At 40.2% G+C, this 22,980-nt stretch overlaps 2 protein-coding genes and 1 pseudogene across 2 annotated transcripts in view; 1 reads left to right on the top strand and 2 right to left on the bottom strand.

Moving 5' to 3' along the window:
• The window catches only part of RABL3 (RAB, member of RAS oncogene family-like 3), a 72,102-nt gene extending 54,105 nt beyond the window's left edge, over positions 1-17,997 (bottom strand). Inside the window, exons 1-2 of the mRNA XM_006864140.1 lie at positions 17,930-17,997; positions 9,520-9,611 (exon numbers count right to left, since the gene is read on the bottom strand). Coding sequence (XP_006864202.1) covers positions 9,520-9,611; positions 17,930-17,975 — 138 coding nt within the window. The 5' untranslated portion in view covers positions 17,976-17,997. The remainder of the gene's footprint in view (positions 1-9,519; positions 9,612-17,929) is intronic.
• LOC102839711 lies at positions 10,867-11,780 on the bottom strand (annotated as a pseudogene).
• A 179-nt stretch (positions 17,998-18,176) lies between the features above and the next one.
• Positions 18,177-22,980, top strand: part of GTF2E1 (general transcription factor IIE, polypeptide 1, alpha 56kDa) — a 61,116-nt gene continuing 56,312 nt past the window's right edge. Inside the window, exon 1 of the mRNA XM_006864139.1 lies at positions 18,177-18,259. The gene's annotated coding sequence lies outside the window, so the exon portion shown is untranslated. The remainder of the gene's footprint in view (positions 18,260-22,980) is intronic.

Genomic DNA, 22,980 nt, shown 5'->3' with positions numbered 1-22,980 from the left:
TGACAGCACTAAAATGAGAACTAGACAAGTTCATATTTTTAATTAATACTCATTTCTTAGCAACTGATGAAATAAGTAGACAAAAAAATTAGTGATATGAATAAAATTGACACTGCAGAAAAAAACAACAAAAAAAGAAACAACCACCATTCCTCCCGCAATCCTCTCTACTCAACCGAGCTCAATTAATTCATTGCAATGGCCACAAAGAACTCCAACACCATACTCATAGTTATGGGTTTCTTAGGAAAGTTATTGTTGTTAAATGCCATTGAGTTGGTTCTGACTCATAGCGAACCTGTGTAGATTCTTCTGAGCAGTGGCTGGTGGGTTTGAACCGCTGACTTTGCAGTTAGGAGTCCAGTGCTTATCCACACCAGGTTACAATTCAGGGTCAGAAAATGCACAGGGCACAATTCTTCCAGTTAGGACAGCCTCTTCTCTGCCATATTCACAAGTAGATCTCTCTGCACGGGTAACATTAATAAAGCTCTTTCAGGGTTGCTGATACTGCCCACAGAATATACCACTCCCCCATAAACCTCAGCCTGAAGACACTCAGCTATGGCTCTATGGGTCAGCAAACCTAGCTCCCCCAATTAAACGTCTAGGATGTCCCACATTGCAAGTAAGCCTCCTGCTCAAAGTCACTCAATTTTACTTGCTCTGTAGGCTGGGAAGTCCACTGCAGTACCTCATGCTCTGGCTCTTGGTTTTGCTGTAGCTACTTCTCTGCAAAAGGAGCTCTGGTAGTGTCGTGGTTACAAATCGAGCTGCAAACCTCAAGGTCAGCAATTCGAAACTACCAGCTGTTCTGCAGGAGAAAGAGGAGGCATTCTGCTCCCATAAAGATTTACAGCCTCGGAAACCCTGTACAGGGGCACTATGAGTCAGAGCAGACTCCACAGTACATAACCACTACCACCACTTCTCTGCAACTCACAAATTTCTATTCCTGGGTCGAGGAGGTTCAATGCACAGGGATTGTAGGGTCTAAAGCACACACTCCATTCCTGGCTATCTTTGATGGTAGTGAGATCCCTCCTCCTGCTTCTGATATGGCTCACTTAAAACCCAACAGAATCAAATTCCTCATTAGAGTTCCAAGTGCTTACAGTCACAATCCTGATAACAATCACTCACAAGTAAATCATACAACCCATAATCATATTTCCCCACCTGCTTACCCAGACCGATCAGGAAAAAGTTGTTTGGTGGAAACACAGAAGACTATGGTGCTAAAGTATAAGCACTGGACTGCTCACCATGAGGTTGGCAGTTCAAACCCACCAGCCACTACTTATAAATCCTACATAGGGTCATTATTGGTAGGAAACGATTTGACGGCACTTAGCAAACAACATTGGCTAGAAGAGATGCTAAATAATTCACTATGCTGCAGTGACTTATTTAGAACACAGCATTCACAATTACAGGATACACATTCTTTTCAACTGCAGATGGAATATGTATCCAAATTAACAACATACTGAGACATAATGCAAAACTCAACAAATTTCAAAGGATGAAATCATACAGTGTGTTCTCTGAGCACAATTTAGGCTAGAAATCAATAGTGAAAAGATAACATTCTTAGTACATTTCTAAGTAACTCATGAAATTACAATAGAAATCATACAATATTTGAGGTGAATAATATGACCCAAAATGTAAGGAATGCAGCTAAATTGTGATTATATTAACATATCTTAGAGCTCTAAAAAAAAAAAAAACTAAAAAAGTAAGTGACACACTACTCCTTTTAGGAGTCTTGCCTGATGTAGTGAAATAAATCGCAAGGTTGGTTTGAACTGCAAGGCTGGTGGTTCAAATTCACTAGTTGCCCCTCGGAAACCCTATGCAGGGTTGCTCTAAGTTGGAACTGACTCGGAGGCACTTAACACAACAACAAACCAATTTTAAGGAGTTAGAGAAAAGACAGGATATGAAACCCAAAGAAAATATCCACATGATAAAGATAAAAGCAGAAATGAATGAAACAGAAAATAAACATCAAATAATCATCAAAGCCAAGACTGTCAGACTTGTTAAGACATCTGACAAGATTGAGAAAATATGAGAAAACACATGACCCACACCAAGAATGAAAAAGGTAACATTGCTAAATATCCTATAGACATTGGAAGATATACAAATTTATTGGCAATAAATCTGATGATTTATATGAAACAAGTAATTTGAAACACAACGGCATCAAAAACAAAAGTTACCAAATCTGACACAAGAAGAAATGTATATTTTGTCTTAATGAAATTAACTGTTATTATAAAAACTGCTTGCTAAGGAAAGCTTAGGCCTAGATTGTTTTATCTGTGACTTTTTTCAAGGAAAACAATAAAACAAATCTCACACAAACTTCCAGAGAATAAGACACAGAGATGATACTTTTCAATTCATCTTATGAGGATTGCATTAACCTGATATTCAAAACCTACAAAATTACAAGAGGAAAACGATAAGCCAATCTTCCTCATGAGTTTAGATGCAAATATATTTTTAAAAAGGTGACAAAGACTAATACATACAGACCTAAGTGGATTTATTCCAGGAGTGCAAGATTGGCTTAACATTTAAAAATCAATCAACATAATTTACCACAGTAGCAGAACGAAGCAGGCAAATCATGATTATGATTAAAGAGCAATCAATAAAATTCAACACCCATTCATGACTCAAAATATCATGGAAATAGGAATAGAGGAGAGTTTCTTTAATTTGATAAAACTTGTTTTTGTTGTTACTTCAACTCATGGTGGCCCTGTGGTTTGGTTTCAGAGTATAATTGTTGTTGTTGTCATGTGCCGTAGAGCCGCTTCCAACTCATAGCGACCCTGTACAGGATTTCCGAGGCTGGAAATCTTTATGGGAGCAGAAAGCCTCATCTTTCTCCCATGGAACAGCTGGTAGTTTCGAACTGTTGACCTTGCGGCTCACAGCCCGATTCATAACCATTACACTACCAGAGCAGAGTATAATTGGGACAGGTGTATTATGAGCCAGAAAATGGAGCCAAAGTTTAATTTCACCTTCAAATTTTAAAGTAGTAGGCCAGCAAATATGCATCTGTTCATCTTCTCTGGTCCTCTCAATAACGCCGTAACCATGGCGATGATATAAAAGACTCAGAGAGGTAAACTGACTCATCTGAAGTCACTCTTTGATTAGTAAAACATAATATGGCGATTGGTCTAGGATGCAAAGATTCAAATCTAAGATTTTTTTCCATATGCCATATTATCTCCTAGAAAGAGATCTAGAAAGTATAAAGGTAAATTTTGTTCTATTGGTTCTCTTAAACCCCCCAAAAATCATCATGCATTCATTAACTAAGATTTGTTTTTCTTTTCTATCTAGGACTTAGGGTTTATCTTGATAGGCTGAAATGATACAGGTACATCCCTCCAACTTCAAACTCATAGAAATACTAGAAAATTATGAAAAAGAGAACAAGAAAGAAAAAAGAGGTTGGGCTTAAAGAAAGGGAAGTCCCCAGATGCTTGAGAGGAAGAAAGAATTTAAAACCAGAGTGAGTAGTGGGAATTGACCGAGATTCAGATATAGTCCCACGGGCTGGTATGTGGCATTTTCGTACCCATCTAGAAATAGCAGATCTATTTCCCAGCTTTTAAGACAAAGGATATATGTGGATGAGTGATGCAAACTAGACTGTAGTTTCCTTTATGAAATCTGGCCCATTCAAGGGCTGCCATGTTGAAGAGAGTTGAAGTCAGTTGAAGAGAGAGTGGGAAAAACTGTTCACTGGCTCAAAAAAGCAGCAAAAACTTGCTGATTGTTAAGAGCCTTAGGTAGGAGGGAGTTTTGTTGTTATTAAGTGTCATCGAGTCAGTTCTGACTCATTGTTGTTGTTACGTACCATCAAGTTGGTACTGACCAACAGCAACCTTCTGCATAGCAGAACGGAATACTGCACGATCCTGGGCCAACCTCACTATTGTTGCCACGATTAGGTCCATCGATGCTGCCACTTGGCTAATCCATCTCGTTGGGGTCTTCCTCTTTTTCTCTGACCCTCCACCTTGCCAAATATGATATCCTTCTCCAGTGACTGGTCCCTCCTGACAATATGTCTGAAGTATGAGAGACAAAGTTTGGCCATCTTGGCCTCCAAAGAGCACTCTGGCTACACTTCTTTCAAAATGGATCTATTGGTTCTTTTGGCAGCCCATATTCTCCTCCAACACCATAACTCAAAAGCATCAATTCTTCTACGGTCTTCCTTATTCACTGTCCAGCTTTCGTTTCCATATGAGATTATTGAAAATACCATGGTTTGGGTCAGGCACACCTTAGTCCTCAAGCTGACGTCTTTGTTCTTCAACACTTTAAAAAGATCTTTTGATTTTCCTAATGCAATATGTCGTTTGATTTCTTGATTGCTGCTTCCTTGAGTGTTGATAGCTGATCCAAGAAGAATGAAGTCCTTGACAACTTCCATCTTTTCTCCATTGATAAGAATGTTGTTTATTGGTCCAGTGGTAAGGATTTTTGTTTTCTTTACATTGAGATGTAATCCATACCTGTGCTCTTTGATCTTCATCAGTGAATGTTTTAAGTTCTCTTCACTTTCAGAAAGCAAGGTTGTATCATCTGCATATCACAGGTTGTTAATGGGTCTTCCTCCAATCCTGATGCCACATTTTTCTTCATAGAATCCAACTTCTTGTATTATTTGCTCAGCATACAGGTTGAATAAGTATGGTGAAAGAATATAACCTTGTCGCACACCTTTTTAAATTTTAAAACATTCAGTGTTCCCATGTTCTATTCAAATAATTGCTCCTTGGTCCAGGTACAGATTCCTCATGAGCACAATTAAGTGTTCTGGAATACTCATACTTTGCAATGTTGTCCATAGTTTGTCATGATCCACACAATAGAAAGCCTTTGTGTAGTCAATAAAGCACAGGTAAACATCTTTCTGATAGTCTCTGCTTTCAGCCAAGATCCATCGGACATCAGCAATGATATCCCTCGTTCCACGGCCTCTTCTGAATCTGGCTTGAACCTCTGGAAGTTCTCTGACAATGTATGCTTGCAGCCGTTTCTGTATTACTTTTAGCAAAATTTTACTCGCTTGAGATATCAAAGAGATTGTCCGAAGATTTCTACATTCCACTGGGTCACCTCTCTTTGGAATGGGCACAAATATGGATATCTTTCAATCAGTCGTCCAGATAGTTGTCTTCCAAATTTCTTGACAGAGATGAGTGAGTGCCTCCTGTGCCGCCTCACTCTCTTGAAAGATTTCGATTCTTATTTCATCAATTCCTGGTGCCTTGTTCTTTGCCAAGTCCTTCGATGCACCTTGGACTTCCTCCTTCAGTATCATTGGCTCTTGATCATATGCTACCTCTTGAAACAGTTGAACATTAACCATTTCCTTTTGGTACAGTGATTCTGCATATTCCTTCCATCTTCTCTTGATGCTTTATGCATCATTCAATAATTTGCCCAGAGAATCTTTCAATAATGAAAGTTGAGGCTTGAATTTTGTCTTCAGTTCCCCCATCTTGAGAAATGCTGAGCGTGTTCTTCCTTTTTGGTTTTCTGATTCCAGATCTTGCACATTTTGTTGTAATATTTTGCTTTATTTTCTTGAGCTGATCTTTGAAATTTTCTGTTCAGTTCTTGGACCTCCTCATTTCTTCCATTTGCTTTAGTATCTCTACACTGGAGAGCAAATTTCAGTGTCTCTTCTGACATCCATTTTGACCTCTTCCTTCTTTCTTGTCTTCTTATAGACTTTTTGCTTTCTTCTATATGATATTCTTGATGTCATCCCACAACTCTTCTGGTCTTTGGTCTTTAGTGTTCAATGTATCAAATCTGTTCTTCAGATGATCTCTAAATTCAGGTGGGATATATTCAAAGTCCTATTTGGGCTCTCGTGGGCTTGTTTTCATTTTCTTCAGCGTCAGTTTGAATTTGCTTATGAGTAATTGATGGACTGTTCCACAGTCTGTCCCTGGCCTTGTTTTGACTGATGATATGAAGCTTTTCCATCGTCTCTTTCTGCAGATGTAGTCAATTTGATTTCTATGTATTCCATCTGGTGAGGTCCATGTGTATAGTTGTCTCTTTTGCTGTCTAAAGAAGGTATTTGAAATGAATAAATCATTGATTTTGCAGAATCCAGCATCATTTCTTTCACAAAGGCCATATTTTCCAACCACTGATCCTTCCTCTTTGCTACCAACCCCTGTATTCCAATCACGAGTAATGAGCAATACATCTTTGATCGATTTTAGATTGAAGAAGTTGGTAGAATTCTTCTATTTCATCCTCACTGGCTTTAGTGGTTGGTGCATAAATTTGAATAATAGTGGTATTAACTGGTTTTCCTTGTAGGTGCATGGATATTATCCTACCACAGACAGTGTTGTATCTCATGACTGATCTGGATATGTTCTTTTTTGACAATGAATGCACCACCACTCCTCTTCAATTTGTCATTCCCGGCATAGTAAGCCATGTGGTTGTCAGATTCAAAATGGTCCACTTATAGGGTTTCTGAGGCTTTAAATCTTCATGGGAGCAGAAAGCCTCATCTTTCTGTGGCAGAGTGGTTGGCACACTCAAACCAGAGATCTTGTAGTTCCATCCAGTGCTTATCATATGGAGCAGAGAGGAGGAAAAATGTCCACCAGAAATGCTAACCCTGGGCCTGCGTCACGCTCGAGGCTGGATGAATTTAAAATACCTATATCACTATGAGTCAACAATATGGCATGAGGAATCCTGGTGTTGCACTGCAGGATGCCCACTGGATCATAAGGTCAGTTTGGACCACAAGGTTGGCAATTCAAACTCACCAATCACTCCCCGGAAATGCTATACAGGGTCACTATGAGTCAGAACTCATTCAACAGCACTTAACAATAACAATATGGCATGATGGTGCTATGTGTTAGGCGTTGAGCTGCTAATTATAAAGTAGTTCAAACCCTCCAGACTCTCTGCAGAAGAAGATGAGGCTGCCTGCTCCCATAGAGATTTACAGTCTCAGAAATCCAATGTAGAGTCAGAATATATTTGATGGCAACAGGTTTTGGGTTTGGTTACATGGCATAGAGGAATTAACCGTAAAACTAGCTAGGATCATTAAAATTCCTAGTCTCTGGCAGCAATAGAAATGAAAACACATTGTATAAGGATACATACACCACAAGGTATAAAAGACTTCATGAAAAGAGGGGGGAAAAGCCATCTTCAAAGAATTATAAAGCATACAAGGAGATACATTCTAATGAAAGAGGGTCAGCACATAAAGTTAGCAAAATATCTGCCCATCCTCCTTCTGGAAAAAGTAGAACAATCCAAAAGAAACCATAATACTTATTTTATGGTTTCTTTTGGATTGTTGTACAATGACTAAAATTTTTAAAAGCCACATCAAAATATCAGAACATTTAAAATATTCTGATATAGAAAAATGAACTGAAAGGAAGATCTAGAAACTAAAAATAATTTAAAAAACTAAGTAGCTAATATTTTTAAAAAGCAGATTAGACATAGATGAGATTTACTGGAAGATAGGGCAGCAACCAAAATGCAACAAGAAAAAAAAAGAAAAGTAAACATAAAGGTGCAACTGAGAGACATGGAGGACAAAACTCTAATAGTTCAAAAGGGAAGGACAGAAGGAATGGGAGAAGGGAATCCATCAGATAATGGCTAAATTTTTTTGAAAAATGAAGAAAGACATGAGAAGCACAACAAATTCTAAATAGGATGAATAAAAATTTAATCCACATCTTGATTTGGGTTAGCAAAACTTCAGAACATCAAAACAAACTTAAAAGCAACCAGAGAGAAGAAATTACCTTAAAAAAGAATAACTTAGCTGACAAGATTTCTAATCAGCAGAAATGTAAGTCAGGCTATGAAACAATGGTATGGTGAAATGAGTTCCTTCAGGTAGCCTTTTGCTTTGGTTCACTGGAAAATTTGCCGTAGCTTTTCTACGCTAGGGGATTTGTTGAGGTTTTGTCCAAGATGAGTAATATTTCCTGAGTAAACTATATACAATTTAGTAGTATGATACATTTTGTCCTGTCCAGGACTGTATGCTATCATGATTGTTTTGCATCTAGCAGACTACAGAAATGAGGTGACTATAGTCTACCATGCAAATGAAGTATAGGAGGGGATTGGTCAGTTTGTGCTTTCCCTTCTCCCTCACTGGGAGGGTCCATACCTTGATATTGACAAGGAGTTGTGTATATGTGTAGTGAACTCCACAGAGGTGTTTTAGACAGAAACAGTATGAAGAAAGAGAGACAAGTGTAAAGAAGACTAGAGAGGAGCCAAGGAATCTCCTAGAAGAGTTGTAACATGGGACAAGACTGTAACACTGAAGACATCAAGAGCCCCAGAAAGGGCCCAGTGGCAGGGTCAGTGGTGACAGATGGTAGGGCACAGAGGAGCCCAAGTTGTACCCCATTACTTCCTTAATACACAACTTAGCTTAAGTATAGTCTGTGAGGCCACCGCATTGGAGATTATCAAACTCACAAGAGTAGAAACTGCCATGGAGGAGACAGCTGGTGTCAGAATTGGTAAAAGGTAGGAGAGTAGGTATGTCTGAGCTCTACCTCACAGGGACCAGTGTTGAGCTGATCTTCATTTGCATCATCCCCGCTGAAGATAGGCAAGTTCTGATGATGCTACTACTATCACTGCTCCTACCATCTTACAAATGGCTCCATAGAACTGAAGAGAAATAACTGTCAATGTAGCTAACTATTATTACTTCCTCTTTGTTTTTGACCTGAGAGAAGTATACCTGCAGAATAAAGACTTGCTCAGAACTAGCTGGGATCAGCAAAGGCCAGCAACATTTGGGAAGACATTTAATGTAGTGGGAACTACACCTGGGTTTCTGAAATGTGAAAAGGAACAGATGAACTAAACGTGAGGCTCCAAAGGCTTTTTGCCTGGACACTGTATTTCCAAGCATAGCTTAAGTGAACTCTAGAGCTATATCACAGTAATTAAAACAGAAGTCTTTGGAAATAGGCTGAGTTCAAGTCTTGGCTCTGCTTCTTATGAGCTGAGTGACTTTGGCCAACTCACTTTACTTCTCTGTGCCTTACTTTCTACACTAGATCACGCAGGTTAAAAAATATTAAATAAGCAGACTTGTGAAAGATTCAACATACTACTTGATACAGAGTAGGTGACACTTGACTGCTAACCATAAGGTTGGTTAGCAGTTTGAATCGACTCAGACAGAAATTAACAACAACACTTGCAATTTGTCTTGGCTAGGGTACTATACTTTGATCATAAAGGAGCTGTGTGGCATTGCAGAACAAGCACTGGATTAGTAACTGCAAGGTTGGCAGTTCAAACCCACCAGCTGCTCCTTGGAAACCCTATATAGATTTGCTATGAGTCAGAACCAATTCAATGGCACTTAGAACATGACTATCTTTAATATGATTATTGGATAACCAGAATATAAGAGGCACATACTCTGACATCCACTGAGCAGCCCACAGTCCATGATGGATTTCCCAGCACTTGATTTTGGCATAAGAGATGAACTAGTGAAGATTTCCCAACACCTGTAAAAGATAAAGAACTCTGCTCAATATAAGAGGTATGCTTGAAATCTATTCTGGCATGACTAAAACAATGTATTTAATAACAATGATATGCAAGGCATGGCTATTTAAACTGTACCAACAATTCAATAAATTTTATTGAATAAAGTGAAAAAGATGGTCTAGGTCAATAGTTGTCAACTTTAGCCTGTATCAGAATCACTTGGAGGGTTAAAACAAATTGTTGGTTCTAACCCCACAGAACTTCTGATTCAGCAGGTCTGTGGTGGGAACCAAGATTTTGCATTTCTAACAAGTTCCTAGGTAATGTTGATGCTACGGATTCAGAGGTCTCATTTTGAAAACAACTGGTCAAATGGAATTTTATGTAAACTAAAGCCTTTCCTTTGGAATGATGTCATCTACTTAGCCTAAGTTAGAATTCTAACATCTGAAGAGATCTTAGAGGTAATTTCCTCCATTCTGCATACCAACCCAGAAATCCCTTTCATAGCCCTATTAAAGTCTTCTAGGTTGTTCTTGAACATTGTCAATAACAGGGATTCACTATTTTAGAATTTCTTATTAACACATGCATCTGGTAGCGTAGTGGTTACGAATCGGGCTGCGAACCTTAAGGTCAGCGGTTCGAAACTACCAGCTGCTCCACGGGAGAAAGATGAGGCTTTCTACTCCCGTAAAGATTTACACCCTTGGAAACCCTGTACAGGGTCGCTATGGGTCGGAACTGACTCGACGGCACTTAACAACATTAACACATGCAAGTTTTCTCAAATACTCGTAGTGATTTTTAAAATATCAGCCAAGCCCTTGGCCCAGATCTTCCTTTGGAAAAAGAGAACAACTCTACTCCCTCTTTTACATTCTGGGCTTTTTGCTTTAAGACAGCACATTATCTTCTTTTAGATCTTCTGGGCTCAGGAAAGTCTAAATGGTAGCATTCTGCAATGTGTATCAAAGGGGCAAGAGAATGCCTCTCCTCCTACACTTGTGTGAGGAGTCACTCATTCATTTAACATTTTAGGAATGTCACATGCATCGCTAGTTGTGGCTAGCTATAGTTTAGAACATCTCTTGGTGCTCAATGAGTATGAACATTTTATTTACGTTTATGTTTATTATAAAAAAGTTTTTATCTTTTATTTTAGGGCTGGAAGTTGACTTTTAATAAGAAAGCACACTGGGGATAGGTCAGAGCAGGTGGAGCTGAATTGTCTGGTGTGGGGCAGAGGTGGTGCTGGGAAGGCCAGGATGGCTACATAAACTGCTGCTGCTGCTTCTTGGTGGCTGCCTTGTTGCCTAGGTCCTTGGCCTTTTCTGTAGCTGCTGCCAGTGCCGTCTCCTTTGCCTTTTCCTTGGCAGTTTCAACAAGTATTTTGGAAGGGGCCTCACCTTGCAGCTTGGCCAAGATATAGTCAAAACCCTTCATAGTCTTGGTCACTTTTTTAAAAAAACTGGGCCAGACCAAATTCCTGGACAGCTCTGGAGACGCCAAACAAGCTTGAGGAGACTCAGGCTTGCTGGTGAATTTTGGTCTAGCCACTGTTACCCCCAGGATCGGACATTGTTTCGTTCTGTTGTGCATGGGTTCGCTATGAGTTGGTTCCAACTCAATAGCACCTGATAACAACAACTGTTACCAGAGCATAGTGGTTACGAATCGGGCTGCGAACTGCAAGGTCAGCAGTTCAATACTACAAGCTGTTCCGTGGGAGAAAGAGGAGGCTTTCTGCTCCCGTAAAGATTTACAGCCTCGGAAACCCTGTACAGGATCACTATGAGTCAGCACCGACTCCACGGCACATAACCACCACCACCACCACTATTACCAGAGTTCACACAGTAAACACAGTATTCCTCTCCCACCATCAGCCGGGCGTGTTTGATGTTCCAGGTGAAGGTGGTCATGGTCTGATTTTGTGGGTCCACAGTAAGAGTCCTCCAGAATATACACTGAGTGAACAACATTGGGAGGAAACAGTCGCTCGGCCCAGTGGGGCATCCTGCTGGTCTTTGGTCAGAAGTCGCTGAGGCAGGAGCTTCTGGTCAGGGGTCACCTCCCAGTCAAGACATGTTTGCTGTAGGGGTTCAGATACCACTGCCAGAAGGCAGCAAACACTTGGTCCCAGAACTCCAGAGCACACTCTGGCCCAGGAAATACTCCACCATCGTCCCTACAGGGGAAGAATCAGCACTCGTGCAGCATTAGTGGTGCAGAGCCCAGGGGCACACGGAGGCAGGGCCAGGGGTCAGCACACGTCCGCCAGGCTCGCAGCTCAGTGAATGCCACACTGCGTCCAACCAGCCACCGTTGCCATGAGAAGTGGTCCTAAAAAGTTTTATTAAAAGAAAAATCTAAAAGACATTTATATTGTCTAAAAGCAAACAATCACCTGAAGACCATTATAGTGTAGGTTTAACTACTTTCATAAGCAGAGCTTTTATATTAAAATGTTATCATGGAGTCCTGCTGTGGCATCTTAGGGTAAGCACTATACCTCAAAGTCGGTTTGAACCACAAGGTCACAGGTTCCAACTCTCCAGCCAATTCTCGGAAACCCTACACAGGATCACTGTGAATCGGAACTGACTCGATGGCATATAACAACACGGTAGTCATATATATGCTGTGCTTAAAGATGACATAGTATGGAAATAATTTAAGTCATTGAATTGTACATGTGAAGGTTACTGAAGAGATGAATATTTTGTTTCATATATACTTACCACAATATAAATTTTAAAAATATATAAATAACATAAGCCTTTGTTTACACAGTTGTTCTGTCTGGAATATCATACTGTCTCCCACTGGCCTGCTGAATTAATTTTTCAAGACACAGTATGACTATAGTTGTGAAATGTTTTTACTCCACCCAGGTAGAACGAAGCACACCATCCTCTAAGGTCTCCATTGTATTGTGTTTCCTACAGAGCACTTAAATCATTATAATTGCTTGTTTATAGGTTTTATTTACTGTTTAATTTTAAGCTCTTTGGGGTTTTGGGCTATTTCACCATCTTTTTAACTCCAATACTCAGAATGGGGTTTTAATCAGTATTTATAGGTATGCATCGCTTAATGTCCACAATGTTGTTGTTAACTGCTGTCAAGTCAGTTCCCACTCATAGCAACCCTGTGTAGGGTTTCCAAGGAGTGGTTGGTAGATTTGAACTGCTGACCTTGTGGTTAGAAGTCCAGTGTTTATCCTATAGTGCCACACCAGGACTCCAATGTTCATGTTGTTATTGTTGTCATGTGCTGTGGAGTCACTTCCGACTCATAGTGACCCTACACAGGGTTTCCGAGGCTGTAAGTCTTTATGGGAGTAGAAAGCCTCATTTTTCTCCCGTGGAACAGCTGGTAGTTTCAAACTGCTGACCTTGCGGTTCGCAGCCTGATTTCATAACCACTACGCTACCATAGCTCCTTAATGTTCACAATACATGATATGAAATTGGACATCATGTGATTTAAATGTTGGGCAAACACCATATTAAAACTTTATGGGCACCTGTTTCCAGTTGTCCTGGCTGCAGCTGCTGCTGGAGCTGCTAGCAGAGGCCAGAGGAGCACGTGCCTGACACTGTTGGAGGCTGAAAGGGTGGCAATGGGGCAGAGGAAGAGGAAGTGAGAAGTGAGAAGGGAGCAGAGCCCAGTCCAGTCTGTTGTTTCACCCACCTGAGCAGCAGAAGCAGCTGGGGCCTTGGGTTCCCATATCCCTCACTACTGCCACTTATCTGCCTGCCTTGCCCGATAGACAACGCCTGAGGGCATGTGCCCAGAGCCATGCCTTCTGCCTCTTTGCCTGTATCCCACTTGTGGTCCAGTGCTGTAAGAGTCTGGGTTGGGAGTGTTTGAAACCATTATGAGGAAATAGTAAACGAAAGAAGAGCTGCTTTCCCTGTACAAACAAACCAACCAAACTTATGGGAGCAGAGACTTGTAAGCTGCTCTAGTAACATAGTGGTTCTGAATCAGGCTATTAATATCACTGTCAGCAGTTCAAAACTACCAGCTGTTCCATGGGAGAAAGATGAGACTTTCTGCTCCTATAAAGATTTACTGCATCAAAAACCCTGTACAGGGTCACTGAGTCGGAATCGACTCCTGGGCACATAACAACAACAACAAATACTTATATTCAGTGAATAAATTTTTCCATGTTGTTGCAGAATCTTCATGAACATTTTTAATGTCTCAACAGTATTTCAAATGTGAGTAGACATATAATTTACTTAATCATCCATTCCCTCATTAGTAGATATTTAGGTTTTTGTTTTTTAAAAAATATATCACTATCCTAAGAAAGACTTTTTCTTCTGCTTAAATTTTTGTTTAAAATTAGAATTATTTTTGTAGTCTACCTCTCCAGGAGTGAAATTTAAAAGGAAATAAACATACAAAGTTCTTGTTACACTAACTTGACAAACATCTGCTCCTGTCCACAGGAGCATGTACATTTGTTGCATTTCAACATTATGTGACTGCTTTTTCATCTTTGTTAACTGGATTAGGAAAAAAAAGAAGCAACATCTTATTTTAGTATGCCTTTCTTTACTTTCTGGTAAAAATTATTTTTGTTCATCTTTGCTACTCAGTGTCTTTCCACCTTAGTGAATTCTAATTCTCTGCTGATGTGTTCTGCCCATAAAGCTTTAATTTGACCAATTTATATAATCTCTTTATGTACTAGAGATATTAACTCTCCCAGGTAACTGAATCAAACATTTCCCAAGGTATCCTTTTTATTTATTTATTTTACATACAGACAGTTAAGAGTTTTGAGTACTCAAACTTAGCTTTGCTCTAGTATTTATTGCATTGCAGCTGATATTCAAAACCTTATAGAATACATTGTTTTTTATTTGCATATGTTGTTTTTGTTATTAATTATCATCAAGTCAGTTCCGACTCACAGCAAGCCTGTATAGGGTTTCCAAGGAGTGGCTGCTGAGTTTGAACCACTAACCATATAGTTCAAACCAACCTTGTGGTTCAGTGCTTTAGCCGATAGTGCCTTGTAGATTGTATATTGGAGGCACATAGCTGGACATTTCATTATCAGCTTGATATAAGGATTGAGCTTCTAGTTTTGCTTAACTGTGTTGGGTAAATGTTTCTTGGATGTAATATTTTTCTGATTTGAACTAAATTAGATCAAAAGAATGCATTACATTTGCTGGGGAGATAAAAAGAACCAAAATAATTAAATAAATGCCAGCTGCAAATGTAGCTGTAGGTAATGTATTAAATATTACCCCTTATCTTTGACAGAACAAAGAGAAAGTCATATGTATGTATTAGTGAGATTTTTCAAATATCTAAATTATCAAATTTCTCTACAGGGTACAAAGCAAGTCTCTAAATTCCAAGTTATTCCTTTATATACTTGTGAAATCTTCAAAATTTTCAGGGGCTGGGTGAGGGGGGTAGGGGCGGTGCAGAAGAGGAGATAAATCTCTATTAAAAAATAAATTTAGAAGTTTAAATACAAAGGCAGATGTGGTGCTGTGGGATAATGTACTGGACCACAAGGTCAGCAGTTCAAATTTACCAGCCGCTCCTCAGAAACCCAATACAGGGTGACTAGGAGGTAGATCCAACTAGATGGCACTTAACAACAACAACGTGTCAGATAGCAAGTCACTGTTAAAAGAGAACTGACAAAGGCAACAACATACTCTGCACATGCAGCCTAACATTAGTGAATGTGTGACAAGAGCAAATCACTTTCTTGGTATGCAAGGCTGTGTCTTATGTTTTTCAGTTAAACCATGCTGAAGAAAAAACACACTAATTGACTCATTACTTTCCCACCTTTTATGCAGTATACAATTCAATCCCTGGTATGTAATTCATTGCCGTCACAGTTCAAACTTTGCACCTATATAAACCTGGAATGTAATACACCCTTAAAGGAGCTCTGGTAGCGTAGTAGTAACGAATCAGGCTGCTAGTCTCACAGTCAGCAGTTAGAAACTACCAGCTGTTCCACGGGAGAAAGATGAGGCTTTCTGTTCCCGTAAAGATTTACAGCCTTGGGAACCCTGTATAGTGTCGCTATGAGTCAGAATTGACTCCACGGCACATAACAACAACAGCAATATGCCCTTAAATATTAGAAATCAATCTGTAGTTTTAACAGTATTTAACATGAAGAATTTATTAGATGTGATAGAGAGTAAAATTGAGACTAGAAAGAACACCCTCATTACTCATCATGAAGAACTGATACCAGTAGCTCTGGATTACAGACTTAAATACTATTTGATGATGCTTTTGCTAAGTCTCTTCATACAATTACTTTCTTCAACTGTACAAATGGAGCCATTCTATTAACTTAACTCCAATACTACTTTAAAGTTCTGTGAAGACCCGGAGTTGACATAAATTTTCACAGAATTTCATAGTGCAGCTTTTTAAGGGGCGTATAAGATGATGCTCTCTGTAAAACACTGTACAACGCAAAAAAATCTTCAGATAAAGTGCAAACATTCCCCCCACCTCCAATTTTATATAGTTTCTGGAAGGCCAGTTTCACTTTCCACCTGTAAGCATCTGGCAGTGTTTGCTCACAGCACACAGGTAAAAGGTCAACTTCAGAAACAACTAGGAAATGCAAGGTTGGCATTTTCACCAAGTTATTAAGGCATATGAAACTAGGAGTTACAGTGTTGAAGAAATAAGAGTGAGGTAGAAGGGAGAAATGCAGACTTCAAGTCTAGTTTTCGAAAGGTTAATATGTCAAAAGTGTTTTAGTGTTAGGGTTAAATTAAGTTTACCGCCAAGTCTTAGCGGTTTCAGAATATGACCTTTTTATCTTAATTTCCCCATTACTCACAACCAAGCACACAATAGATTTTCAATTAAGAAAAAAATGAGAACAAGGATTCCCGAGGCCTAGGGTCGGAACCGACTCGACGGCACTTAACAACAACCACGAAGACCGAAAGGTTTGAACCACAAGGTCGGCGGTTCAAACACACCAGTCGCTCACTGGAAACCCTATACAGGGTCCCTATGAGTCGGAACTGACTGGACACTTAACAACAACACAACAAAGAGTGATAGCAGAAGGACCCACCCGATATTTCATTTCATAGTACAGCTTGGCGTTTAAGAGCATTGACTTTGGAGTTTAAACCAATTCAGTATTTGAAGAAAAGAGGAAAATACAGCCATCTACATATTTTGCTACATATATCTATTTACATCTCTCTGCCTCACTTTTCTTATCTGTAAAACGAGATAAAAGATTTTTTTCGGTATTAAATAAGTTAATACTGAATATGCAAAGCACTTGCAAGAGCGTTCTTCTTAGTGCCGGGAAGACATGATAGTACTAATTTCCTTATAATACTCATTGCCTGCATACATTTTAAAACAAAGATTGTTGTTGTGTGCCGTGGAGTCGGTTCCGACTCATAGTGACCCTGTACAGGGTTTCCGAGGCTGTAGCGTAGTGGTTACGAATCGGGCTGTGAACCGCAAGGTCAGCGGTTCGAAACTACCAGCTGTTCCACGGGAGAAAGATGAGGCATTCTGCTCCCGTAAAGATTTACAGCCTCGGAAATCCTATACAGAGTCGCTATGAGTCGGAACCGACTCCACGGCATATAACCAGCAACAACCACCAAATCTTCATGGGAGCAGAAAGCCTTATCTTTCTCCCGCGGAACAGCTGGTAGTTTCGAACTGCTGATCTTGCGGTTCGCAGCCCGATTCGTAACCACAACGCTACCAGAGCTCCTTAAAACAAAGATGATGTTGTTGTTATGTGCCGTCGAGTCGATTCCGACCCATAGCGATCCTGTATAGGGTTTCCGAGGGTGTAAATCTTTACGGGAGTAGAAAGCCTCATCTTTCTCCCGCGGAGCAGCTGGTAGTTTCAAACTGGGTTGGAGTCCTGCTGTGGCGCTGCAGGTTAAATCGCTGGACTGCACAGTCATTTGAACTGCATGGCCAATGGTTCAAGCTCACCAGCCACTTCTCGGAAACCCTATACAGGGTAGCTATGGGTCGGAATCGACTCGACAGCACATAACAACAACACAACAGACTGGGTTAGTCCGATACACAGGTGTGGAAATCTGAGACAGCTGAGAAGGGCCAGGGATCGGCATCCCTCACCTGCCGGACACCTCCCCTTAGTCAAAAGGAGCAAAGTTCTTTGGGAAATGTAGTCTTTAGCTTTTGAAGCGACTTCTTCCATAAGTCGAAGAGCCAGGAAGCTGGGGAATAAGCAGTGAAGAGGAAGGGTTATCAGACAACTAAAAAGTGTCGGGAGCTCCAGAAGTGGATCTAAGCCACTCACCTGAGTCCCCCAACACCAGCACCTTCACCCGATCCAAGGAAGCCATCTTGCCACTCCTTCCCTGGTTAACGCCTGTTCCGGGACTCTAGGCCAATCATAGCTGTGTTTGGAGAGCCGAGCCTTCAATTTCATTGGCCAGTCAGAGTGCGATTATCCTAATTGAAAGTTTTACTGTGCTGATTGGCTGGTTTGGGTAAATGTAGCGTATAGGCTCCAAAACTGGTCGCAGGAATAAGGCGTTTTCATTGTCGCGCAGGTGGCGTGCTAGTTTAAGCCGGTAGATGAGGCACTGGGGGAAGCTGTAGTAGGAGTGTTCGAGGATTCTCTTCGGTAAACCTTGTTCCCAGATCCTTGTTCTCGGTTCCTTGGCCCAGCGTGGCATTTCAGGCTTTCTTCTCCGTTTCATTCTCCCACCTTAACTATCCTTTTCCGTAGCTACCCTCCTGATTTGGTGCTCTTGGTCCTTCAAAGAACCATTGACCCTGGAGCGGCCCGTGTGCGACCTCGGGTATGGCTGCGCCGAGTGTGTCCACTGGACTCAGAGTCTTTGGGAGTTTGGGATTTCGGGGTCTCACAGAGGGGAGGAGTGAACTTTACCGAGTGGGTCTCGAGGAGGGCAGCTGGGTCTGGAGGTTTTGCAGCAGTTCCCTTTACATAGGAAAGCGTGGAGAGTGCCGTGAAATACTGCAACAAAAAACCGCAGTTAAATGTATATAACTCCGGTTCATCGAGAAGTGGGATGAATAGTATAAAACGCTGAAATAATCCAGCACTCCCCTATTCTTTCCTTTCTCCTTTTCTCCACCCTACAGTCAACGTGGTCTTTTTAAAATCGCGAATTAGATCCTGTCATTCCTGCTCAAAACCATTCTAAATTTAACACGCGGGTGTGCAATACCTTGTCCTTTTCTATTCTGGAAACCAGAGTGAACCAATGGAATTGGGAAGCTGGTAGGGTGGACATGTTGGAAGAACACGTGCCTAGGAGATCTATTGAAAGTTTGATGTCTTTAACTAGCTATGCTGGATGCTGCGGACTCAATGATCAACAAGATAGTCCCTACTTTCAGCCTGTTGTTTTGGGGAGTCAGGATAGATAGACATGGAAAAATTATAAGACTGTTCGGTACAACTAAAGAAAAGGGAAAACAGTTATTAAGAGGTTTGGGCTAGAGGCAACAGCTTGTGAAAAGGTCCTCAAGTACAGAAGCCATGTGTGACTCATGAAGTTGAAAAAATGCCGGTGTGGCTGGAGATGAGGCTGTCAAAGACAGGGCAAAGAGAGCATTCTTTCAAGTCAGCTTCTCTGGTGCTGAATTCGTCGTCGTTAAGTGCCGTCGAGTTGATTCCGATATAGAGCGACCCTGTATAGTGTTTCCGAGGAGCAGCTAGTGAGCTTGAACCGCCAAACTTGCGGTTCAAACCGACTTTGCAGCCCAGCGCATTAACCCAGAGCGCCACACCAGGACTCCAGTTGATGTTGTTAAGTGCTGTAGAGTCGGTTTCGAACCATAGTGACCCTGCATAGGGTTTCTGAGGAGCAACTGGTGAGCTTGAACCGCCGACCTTGCGGTGGTTCAAACCTACTTCGTAGGCCAGCGCATTAACTCAGTCAATAATTCTTATTATGAATTTTGGAGGCCCTGGGTGGTGCAAGCTGTTAACGTGCTCAGCTGCTAATTGAAACGTTGGAGGTTCAAGTCCACCCAGAGATACTTTGGGAGAAATGCCAGGCAGTCTTATGTTTAAAAAATCAGCCCTTGAAAACCCTGTGTAACACAGTTCTACTCTGTCATACCTTGAGTTGTTATGACTTGAAGAGCAACTTGTTTTTGTTACGACTGCCAATACTTAATTCATTTCTTTGTATGTTGGCAGTCCTGAAAGTAGAGCACTTTATATGGATTATGTCATTGAGTCCAATATATCACCGCTATGAGGAAGGCACTGGTAACCACCCTTTATGTTTGAAAACACTTGAAATTGAGAATTTTCTGGGAGGGTAGTGAGATGGGGGTTTTTCAGATAAAAGGCAATAGACTGAGTAACAAGTGACAGATGTCCATTGGCAGGGTATGTAATAGATGCTCTATTTGTCTGGAGCAGTGGTCAGTAACTCTTGCTGCATGTGAGAGGCACTTAAAGAGCTTTAAGAATGAGTGGCTGCATAATCTGGTCCTCTCAGACCAGCTGAAACAGAATCCTCGGGAATGGGGCTAAGGCTCAGTAGTCTTAAGATGCTTGCAAATGCTTCTGTTTTTTGGTGTGTGTGTGTTGGCTTTAGGTTTTAGTTTATTGATGAAGCCTTAACTAACATACACAAGATTCCTAGAACACATACTAGTTTTGATGCTAAACTATAACTATTAACTTTCAGTTCTAAATTTTTAAACGATTGCAGCTGGCTTTTTATTTATTTTTTTTTTATGTTTTTATTGTGAATTGCGTAATAGTTTACATGGGTAATATCAGTTTTACACTCATCGTTTCATTGCAATGATTACAATCTCCTGTGTGCATCATCATTCAACAGTATTTGAATATATTTTTATCCCTCCTTTTTTTTCTGGGGCAGGGGAGAGAAGGGAATGCATACAAAAAACACTCAGGAGTATGTAATCACTTAAACAACCAAAGGGTACATTCTGCGAGCCTGCCTCCTGGCCACCAGCACCTGGCTGCCAGCACACAGCCTTTCTCTTTCGATGAGTCTAGATCCTCAGCTAGATGCTTCTGTTTTTAAAGTCAGGTTAAGAACCACTGGTTTGGAGCATGATGAGAAGAGTTGAGGGTGAGTGGGGATAGGAGGTGTACAATATTAGAAAGTAAACTGGAAAGGTAGATTAGAGGAAGATCATAGACTATGCTACAATATTTATTATGTAGTGAGAGAGCCACTGAGGTGTCTGTAGATACATGTTCTATAAGAAAATGCTGAGATCTGTGTTTTAGGAAAGTGACTGCAGTGGCAAAGAAATGGTTGGTGGAGGCAGGGACATGTAATAATGAGATCATGTTCAGGACAGGGCCAGTGGAAAAGGACTATTGAAGAGGTGTCTGGGTTTTAGCAGACTACATTTGGGACGTTAAGGGAAAGATAAACAAAAGTTTGAAAGAAATGGAGAAAACTACTTAAATGTAGGATGTCCAGACATCTAGTTTGATTGAAACAATCCCAGTTTGTGCTACTCATAAATTGATTTCCTCTTGTTAATTATTTTTTAGCAATCCTGTTCTTTCTTAAAAGTCTCCCAGTTTGGACAATAAGTTTTATAAAGTTATCTTATTTAAATGTATTCTCAGGTTAAACATTTGCCAGTTTTGGTTTATTTAGCAAAAGAGCCACTGGAAACATGTTGAATACAATCAGCTTTTGATTACATTTGCTTAGGCTATACATACTAGCTATGACACGACAAAAACCAGACTAGGTGTACACAAAGAAAAAGTGGTTTTAACTGAAGCAGTGGGACTGTAAAGAGAAAACTTTAGCTGGAAAGCAAGTAGAAATTATTTCTTCAGGGAAATCCTGGATTATTTCTTCAGAAGTTTATGATAATTTGCATATTTCCTATCCAGGAAGGTTTCTGTTAGATAAAGGAACACTACACAATGTTGACATTTTAGCTGTAAGTTAGTCAGTGCTTGCTTAGTTATACTGAATCCTTCCCAGGCTTGAAAATGATAAGGGCGATGGCCTGTTGACTGTCTCTCTAAACTACTGTCAGTTTTCCTTGCTGTAAAGTTGCACAGTTTTTCTTTTTAAATTTAATGCATTTGAGTTGGTACTGACTCAGCAACCTTGTATACGGTTTTCAAGGAACAGCTGTTGAATTTGAATCACCAACCTTGCAGTTAGCAGTCCAGTGCTTATCCTCTAGTACCACAATTGAATTCTCTAGCTTGGCAATAAAGACTTACCCCTCTTTGATTCCAATCTTCTCTTTCTGTTTTCTTTTTTCCCAAATCATCTTACTTTCTACTTCATGATCTTCCTATTTCCGCAAGTCTCAGAAATATGCTAGCTTTTTGGTTTTCTTTTTGTTTCCTTTATTCTTGCTATTGTATTTCTTCTACCTGGAAGACCTACTCTCCCCCCAGTACATGAGCAGACTTCTCTCTGCTTATTGATATCCCTCTTTATCCTTTAGGGTCCAACTCAAATATTGCCTTCTACGTGAATCTTTTTTTGACTTTAACTTTACTTCTTCCTTTATACATATAAGTACTTTTTGTCATCATTATAATTTTATCAATTTTGTATTTTAGTTTTAGTTATGTGTATATTTCTTTGGCTTACCTTAATAGGCTAAGGATTAGAATTATGTATTTCTCTTTTTATTTTATGTTACAACCTACACATGGGGTACTTATTAACTGTTAATTGAATAGTATTTAGTTCACTTTTTGAGACAAAAGAGACAGAAATGGTCTCCTTGAACTCATGATTATTATAATTTTTGACAATTGTCTTGTCAGTCTTTGGTCTGTTGGATGTTTCTGAAGCCCATATGTTGTTTTCTATATGTAAAACAAACAAAAAATCCAAATTGGGTCCTTTTACAATGTGTAGACCAAATAGGAGAGAAGACTAAAATGTGCCCTGCTGTGCTGTGATACTACTATGGTGTTGAACCCAAGCATTTGGCTGTCATCCTGAGTGACAAGGAGGTTCTAGGACCCTAAGTTTGCATCAGAGGAGCTAAACCACTGCTAAGGGTTGGTGCCAATATATAGTAAATATATAGAGTGTTCCACAGCCTGTAATTACTAATTTAGTCACTCTCTGTAAATACCCATGAGAACTACATAACTATCCAGCCAAGTGTGCCATTCTGTCTCATTGGGGGTCTTTCTCTTTTTCATTGACTGTCCACTTTACCAAGCATGATGTCCTTCTCCGGGGACTGGTCCCTCCTAATAACATGTCTGAAGTACAAGAGACGAAGTCTCAATGGCCCTGGATTCTAAGGAACATTCTGGTTGTACTTTTTCTGACCTAGATTTGTTTGTTCTACTGACAGTCCATGGTACTTTTTTTTTTTTTTTTT

This window comes from Chrysochloris asiatica, unplaced genomic scaffold (assembly GCF_000296735.1).
Source record: "Chrysochloris asiatica unplaced genomic scaffold, ChrAsi1.0 scaffold00061, whole genome shotgun sequence".
Classification (NCBI taxonomy): domain Eukaryota; kingdom Metazoa; phylum Chordata; class Mammalia; order Afrosoricida; family Chrysochloridae; genus Chrysochloris; species Chrysochloris asiatica.
This window is presented reverse-complemented; position numbering and strand designations above follow the sequence as displayed.